Source organism: Pterocles gutturalis, unplaced genomic scaffold (assembly GCF_000699245.1).
Source record: "Pterocles gutturalis isolate BGI_N339 unplaced genomic scaffold, ASM69924v1 scaffold23462, whole genome shotgun sequence".
In the NCBI taxonomy this organism is placed as follows: domain Eukaryota; kingdom Metazoa; phylum Chordata; class Aves; order Pterocliformes; family Pteroclidae; genus Pterocles; species Pterocles gutturalis.
In genome coordinates, this window is record NW_010110891.1 from 80,824 (window position 1) to 89,350 (window position 8,527).

The following is an 8,527-nucleotide window of genomic DNA, read 5'->3' on the forward strand; positions in this document are numbered from 1 at the left end:
ACATTTTAAAATTTCTGTATGTGGATGATAACAGAAAAACAGTAACTAACACACGTCTAGGTAAGCCTTAAAGAGAGCTAATAAATTCTAGTAAAGCAATGAAACATATGTATTGATACTCAAAAAATATCAATAAGTTTCAAGACTGCAAATGAAGATGGTATATAAGAAAACCTTTTTTCCTATTGATATTTGTGATGCATATGTTCAAGAAATAGAATTTAAAAAGCTTTGTTAGAAAAAAATATATTTTCCAGAGAAACAAGGTCACTGATGATATAACTTCTCTAAGAAAACACCAAATTCCAACTGTTTTACAGAAGTTTTCCTGTAAGCTTGTAACCTTTTTAACTGAGAATTTGCCTGAGAGTACCTTGTGCTGACTGTCCAGTGCAAGAAAAGAAACACAGTAAGTTCCATGTGAAATACTAACTAACATTTACTCCCTTCTCCATTAATCTCTAAATTGTAAATAGGGATTTTTTCTGTGTTTAGAACAAAAACATATGAAAATCAATTAGTATTAATAATACAGCATGTAACTTGACAGAGGACTGAACCCCCATTTTCAAAAACGATGGGGTTACATCACAGGGCTACTGATGTATGGTCCTTTAGTGACAGGAGCCTGTTCCTTTGGAAATAAAGAGTAGTAAAGCACAAATTCAAACAACAAAGTAAAAACACAGCATCAAACCAAGCACTTTAAATCAAATTATTTTACTGAGAGCCTTTAGATGAGCTCTGATCTGTAAATACATGAACTGCCTTGCAATTCCTATTACAGATCCAACCTCTCTCCATCCATAAAACTGATCCAAAGAAATAAATAACTAAAGTCTTCAGAAGGACCTAAAATGGGGAAATCTGGTAGTTTGTTACCTACAAACAGAGAAGCATCCAAAATAAACATTCTCCAGGTTCTCAATACAATACCAATATAGTCAATTTAAATTTTTTACAGGAAAGTTACTACCTTGGTCACAAGACACTGTGCAACTGTTCACATGGACAGCTTGGAGGAAGGAAGGCACAGAAGTAAGAAAAATGAGAGAAACAACTGCAGACCCAATTTTGGGTTGCAATCTGAAGATTATATTCAAAATTTCTTCATATGCAGGAAGAAAAACACACATACACTTGGCCTGAGTGAAAAGAGCCCAAAATGGCTAACACAGCCAGACAGGACACCAGCTACAGAAAAGAAGTATTTCCAGTCAGAACAATTGGTTTGGCTCCAAAGATTCAGTAGGTGATCATGACTTTAGCAGAGGTAATGCTGCCTTCAACAATACTCATGAAAATAAAGGCTAAAACTAGAAAGAACAGACTGCACTTGGGCGAAACACTTTCCCAGCAGAAATCCAGAGGGACAGGGAAAAAAGGGCAATTAAAAAGGTGTCCCCAACAGTCTTTGTATACTCTTACAGGGTCAGTCTTCCTTACCATTTATGAGAAATACCCGATTTGACAAACATACCCATAAACTAAATTGGTTAAAAGTTTCACTTTATTATGAAATCCAGAAATGTCTCCACATGATATGCAATTCAAATTACATTCCTGTTACTACATCTATAATAAATAAAACTTTCCCAGTAAATGACATCCTGAAAAGCTACAGAATTCATGACAGCTGAGAAATACCAATTTAGTATGAATGCTTGTTATTTAGTTCACTGGCACGTGACCATTCTGACCTGCTGTGCTCAAAAGCTCATACAATTAGTGAACAAGCTTCTAGCATGTCTTCCAGAAATTAGAACAAAAAAGGGAACTTACCATTAGGGTACTATGCAAAGTTGACAAAAGGTGTTGCTCTCAACAGTTATGTCATATCCTAAACTTCAGTTTCCACTTCTGATGAAGGAACTGCTCAGAAGCAGTTTGGGAGGGGAGCAACCCCAAAACCACGCATCTACACCCACCCACACCACCCAAACATTAAAGATGCTCCAAGAGCTGTTCTATGTAATCTACTCTGTGTTGGTCACTCAGGTCTTGGAAGAACAGCCACCTGACCACACTGATGAACAGCAGCAGCACAGAGACACATAAAACATGATATGAGACACTTCCGATTGTTTCAAGGACTTGGGTTTCATTTAATTCTTAAAAGCCTCATTTTTCTCAAATTCTGTCCTTCAAGTGGCAAAGAGAGCAGTTATATCACCTTCCACTACCAACACTTTCTGCTAATACCCAGTAAAAGACAGTAAATGGCCTCCATTGCTGCTAAGCTCCTATGAGCTGCAATGAATAATAAAATCTGTACCTTGATTCACTGAAATAACAGAAAACTTCCTAACTGTGCTGTAAGAGCAGCAACCTGCTCAGTTTAATCCCACAAGCCAGCAACCCATCTACATCTTTACAGTTTAGCAGCCACTCCACAAACACATCCTAAAAGGATTTCAGCATAACATCTGTTAATTTGAGCCATACCCTTTCCAGCTTGTGAGAGGCATAAAGAGTTACTTCTACCTCTTCTCAAAGCCATTACCAGGATCACCTGGAAAGAATCTTCTCGTCTTCTCCAAACATGTAACTGTTCAATCAAAGCTGAACACGACAACCCCATTCTATTACTCAGTGGCAACTACAGAGCAAGCTCACTGAGTAGACAAAGACCAACTATGTCCTCTAACTGAAGAGACCAGTTAAACCCAGCACACAGTGGATTCCAGCCAAGTCATGAACATGAGACTGCTTTCCTGGTACTGATATAGTTCTTCCTATAAACAGGTAGGAAACAGACATCCATTCCCATGCTCCTTGCTATTTGTCATATACCAGTACTGGTGACTATGAGACGCTCAGTACAAGACTAACATGGACCTGTTGGAGCAAGTCCAGAGGAGGGCCACAAAAACGATCAGAGGGATAGAACACCTCTCCTACAAAGAAAGGTTGGGGTTGTTTCAGCTTGGAGAAGAGAAGGCTCCAGGGAGACCTTATTGAGGCCTTTCAGTACTTTAAAGGGGGCATATAAGAAAGATAAGGACAGACTTTTAGTAGAGCCTGTAACAACAGGACAAGGGGTAATGGCTTTGAACTAAAAGAGGGTAGATTCAGATTAAAGATGACATTTTTTTACTATGAGGATGGTGAAACATTGGAGCAGGTTGCCCAGAGAGGTGGTCAATGATCCATCCCTGGAAACATTCAAGGTCAGGTTAGATGGGGCTCTGAGGAACCTGATCTAGTTGAAGATGTCCCTGCTCACTGCAGGGTGGCTGGACTAGATGACCTTTTTAAAGGTCTCTTCCAACCCAAACCATTCTATGGTTTTATGCTACTATCCTCCCCAACAGAAGCATTTATAATCAACTTACAAAACTTACATTTTCTGGGTAGATGCCTTGTTAAAGCAGTGATTGGAAATCGAACTTAAACTCACAAAAATCTACATTTCTGTCTTATAGCCAAGTACTCGAACTGTTTAAAGGACATACAACCAATTCCTACTAGTATCCATCACATACAGTCAGATAACTGGTAACTCACTATAAAAATAACTTAGTATTAACAAAAAGCTTAGTTCATGGTGAGTCATGTGCAATATTTTTAACTTTATATAGGGTTAAATATATATATTATATATATTACATAGACTTAAATATAATAAATTATAACACCCTAAACCTGAGCAAGACAGATGCAATGTTGATGAGTAGTAACTTTGGATTAGGCCTGTAAATAACACCCAACAAGAACTAATGTCCATGCAGCAGTAAGAAAAAGAATGGAAAACAAATCCATACTCAAAACCAACTTAAGAGCAAGAGACAAGAGGTTCTTAAGACAAAAAGACCTGATCTCTGAAGTAAAGCAGGGAAAATGTCACAATCCTCAGAAACTTGGTATGTGGGTAAGCAGGCCTGAAAATAGCATTTCTCACAGCTTCTGCCACTCACACATACTCATGCTCCCATAAGAAATTTCGTATTTAGAACAGGGTCCTTTGGGTTGAAGGCATAGAAAGATAGTATCTTGGTTTATGCCCAGGTTTACAAATACTCTTGAATTCTGCTCAAATAAGGCCTTCAAAGAAGTATTAGTGAGCCATGCTTTCTGCTCCTCCATTTTATCCATGAGACCTAATACCATTTTAGTCAAATGACCTCCTCCAACTATTTTTACCTTTATTTCTTCAGCTTGCTCACAGCAATTAAATAAGCTGCAGCATGATATCTTCACCACTTTAAAAAGTGGATAGAATAGAGTATGTTCCAGTTACTCATGAAGCAGCATGATAAATCTGTCCTTTGCTGGCCCTCTGAACTAACTCCCATGAGCATTTTGTTCCTTTTCTTAAACTGTTCCATGGTCTAAGCATGGGTTATGCAAAATACTGTTTGAAAGTCTAAAATAAACTGTGGTAAATAAATTTGTGCCTCTGGAAAAAATTAACTCTTCAGGAATGAAATCAAGAGCACAGAAACACCACCATCCGCCATTTCACTATTTCCCAGGTCTTGCCCTGCCTAACATAAATAGATAACAACAAATGTACCTAAAAACAAATGCACCTCATAAAACCTTACTGAAAGTACATTTTCTAGGTACACTTCTAGCCCTAGTGAAAAGTAAAGAGAAGAGCCAATACCCAATCATTCTGTCACCATACTGCTTAATGCACTACAGAATAGATCCATAGTGATATCCTGCACAGAGGGGGGAAAAAAAATAAATGGAAGGATCAGAATACAGTAAACTATCATTCTGTATGATACACCAATGTTGTTGTAGCTCTAAGGATGTAAGTAAGGCAAGTTTTGTGGTGAGAGCTATGCTTTTCTTCCTTTTCAGCAAATTGATGTTGGTGTAGAGATGAGCTTTCACACACTCTATGGAAAAAACAGCCTTCATATGGGTAATTCTTCACAAGGGTATTATCATCTTGCACGACTGCATTCTTACCAAAAGTCTACCTAAGCTGTGTTAGATCACCAACAGTCTCAGACAAATAAAATAAATCATGAGCTATACGAATACTCAAGGAAGAAAAAAAAAAAACAAAGAAACTTTGCTTCAAACTGATAATTGCTCTCAACTTAAAAACTGTAAATACATACTGCGGTCCTACCATCTCAGAATAAGGACAGTTCTTATCAAGACCTACAAAGAACAAACAACAGCAAGAACACTTCATGTCCTTTTGCATACCTACTCCATTAATTCAAAATTGCATGTTTTAACTTACTGAAATGTGGCTCTGCTCTTGCTTTCAGATTTAAAAAAAACCAAAACATTAAATCCATTAACACAGCATAAATCAAATCAGTTTTGATTCCCTTACTCTGCAAGCAGCCTGAAATAGTAGCCACCAAGTACATGAGTTAGCTCACTTATTTTAATGGACAGTAATCTTAAAAATTAACTGTGATTATTTAAGTACCAGTAGTATTAATCATTGCACTGCTTATCGCTTTTAGGAGAAACAAAAAAGTGCCTAAAAGCCCCCAGGAGTCTTCCCATAATTTCCAAAATATCCAGCTGTACCCTATGAGTTAACGAAAAAACTTTAAATGCAGTACAGGTTTACTGAAGGATGCACAGCACGCAGTGTGAAACAACAATCTGCAGCACTGTCTTACTGAAAGGAAATAAAAAATTTAGAGGGGAGGAATTTGGTTTAGTTGTGTACACTGTACCGTCTTATGCACATCAAGAGTGACATAATTTTGTTTGGTGGGCTAGAGACAAAAATGTATTAGGATACTGACTACAGCAAGAACAAACAAAAACATTAAGGATGGCCTCAAATAATGTTCTACTAAAGTAGTAAAAAGATCAAATATCTTGTTTTGGCTTTGTATCTCACTTTTTCATTGTCTCTGTCAATATCACCTTTGAGTTACAATTTTCCATACTGTAATATCACTTAATTTAGTGAAGGTGAAAATTTAGTCTATCAGAAGAAACAAAACACATATTATATCAGGAAATCATCAAGATTTTCAGAAACCATTCCTAAAAGTTACTAAAAAAAAAATGTTGATACAATCAGTTATATGCAGTAATCTACAACATTTTTCAGTAATGAACCTAAAAACTTCTATTTTAAACTTCCAATCAAATAAAAAGAATCTATTAAGCAGAGAGTATATTTTTGTCTCTTACACCAAATTCAGTGTAATTATTCCAACAATTCATCAACATAAATAATTTTAGGGACTGGATCACCTTTTTTTTTTATATTTTGACCTTCCAAAACTACTCCACAACTCCTAAGATTATTTTTATTTAAAACTTTGCTCTAAATTGCTTCCAAATCAGTTGTTTCAAAACAGTAAAAAAACCCCTGTATTATCATTCCAGGCTTTTGTCTGAAGCAAAGCAAAGAACACCCAGAATCCAGTATCAGCCCAGTACTAGAAGGCCTAGCACTAACAGAACAACCCTGAGGTCCGAGCAGTAATCCGTACAACTCCCACACGCCTACCACCAATCCAGAATTATTACGGTTTTTGAAGACAACTAGCAACTTCACTGATTAGACACAGTACTTACACTAAACACATCAAGACTTTAATTGGGAATAATTTACATATACTGAAGACAAATCCTGAATTACTTTGATCCAGATTAGCAGCCTTCCTCTATTGTTATGGGACAAAGCTAAAAAGAACTGCACATGGTTTACATGCCAGGCATGTAAGCAGCGCAACAAAAAGGGCAGGAAGGAGACAGAAATCTCAAATTATTATTTCTACATTATGAAAAAGGGTTGGTACTAGAGTATAACTGTATTTTAAATTACAATCTTAAAAAATTGTAACATTTACCTGTTGAACAAGGCATCTGGCAATTGGGATCATTGCTATCCAAAACAGGCAAACAGAACTGGGCACTTGCAGATCCTAGCATAGGATCCTTATCGCTGAGCATGTTCTTCAGCGAATCCTCTAAGACATTTTGACTTGTACTAAAATCCTCACAGACTTCATTCTCCAGGTTGGATTCTAGAAATAGGGCATCATCTAAGTGTTCAGTAGGAATTAAATGGTTAAATGTATCAACTATATCCATGAAGACTCCTGTGTGTCTTTCAGCCCTATAGAAAGACAAGAAAAATACCATAAGAAAATAAGCTACAAATTGTAAAACACCTAGGAAACCAGCAAATTGTTTTGGCTGTTGTGTTTTATAAAGAATGCTTAAGATATTTTAGAACCATAACAAAAAAAAAAATTTGCTTATGGCTTAGTATGGCCCACTGCATATCTAAAAAATCAATTCTCTGACTGATTATTTTTAAAAGAAATCCCATGCTAAGTTTATATTAACTCCACTAGTAGCAGCAGAGTGCTGCCACTTCTACAGATGGCATGTAACGACGGTTAACTAAAACACCTCCTTTCTAAAATTTGTTTAAACCTTAGGCAACCCAAGGGGGTGGGACACCAGAGAGAGGAGGAAGTCAAGAACAAGTGAACTGGGTTAAGAGCACTTTGATCACACATCTTTCTTTACTCTTCCATGTACAAATGTAAGGTCAGCTTCCTCTACCATCAATGGAGCTGAGAAAGCTCAGGAGCCTGCCATACTAGGCCCAAAACTGAGAAGGACTGTATCTCTGTTCACAGAGGAACTACCCAGCAGGTCACAGCAAGTAACTACTTTTAAGCAGCAAGGCCTCATCTCTATTATTTTTCACCTATCATTACACTGAATAAAATTACTGAAATTATATATGAAAATCTGACCTCAATCAAGTACATGGGAATTCTGAGCTGTCTTCAAAAGGGCCAGGAGCCTTTGGGAAACTTTGATTTTGAAGAAGCTTAAGTAAAGCTTAAGAAATGGTATTCAAGGATGGCCACTACATTTTACAAGAAGGGATTCCCTATTTGCAAGATCACTTCTTTGAGGTATAGCAGAAGTGTAACTATTGCAGCAGAGATTGAACTGATAAGAACATATAACTACACGACAGAATGGAAAAAAGTCAGCAAACTGTTTCTTTAGAAGTTTAGCATAAACATAGAGTAGAGAGACATAATTATAATAAATATGGTCACAGTGACAAGGAAAATGGAGCAGTGCCGTAGTGCTTAATTTGGCACATAGGAAACTCTGGGAGACTAGTTTAGGCACACAAAGCTGTTTGAGCTTCTGGGAACAGAAAAAGGACATACATTCTCTTCTGCTCCTTCCTTCATCATCCTCCTCCCACACACTAGGTTGGATTTTTTTTTTTTTTTTGAATGAGCACAGTAATTAAAGAAAAAGGAGAAGTGAGATATTTAGAGTTTGTAGTACTTGAACGGCTTTCTAAATCCCTATTCCAGTAACTTGCCACTGAACACATCCAGTACCTACTCATGCTAGAACAGTAAGTATACTTCCTTTTACACATTAACGGGACATTTCTATTTTAGCAATCAATAGGTAAAACCCTAGCCATACACATGTAAGAGTTCTGCTACAATTTCAACCCTATTTATCCAATTTATTTAATTTCACAAATTTACAAAAACTGCAGGTGAGCATGAATTCTTTATTTTTTTTTTTAAACTGT

The 8,527-nt window shown here is 36.8% G+C and overlaps 1 protein-coding gene across 1 annotated transcript in view; it reads right to left on the bottom strand.

The window, feature by feature from the left end:
* Positions 1-7,086, bottom strand: part of PHF3 (PHD finger protein 3) — a 41,510-nt gene extending 34,424 nt beyond the window's left edge. Inside the window, exon 1 of the mRNA XM_010073575.1 lies at positions 6,792-7,086. Coding sequence (XP_010071877.1) covers positions 6,792-7,086 — 295 coding nt within the window. The remainder of the gene's footprint in view (positions 1-6,791) is intronic.
* Positions 7,087-8,527: the final 1,441 nt, after the last annotated feature.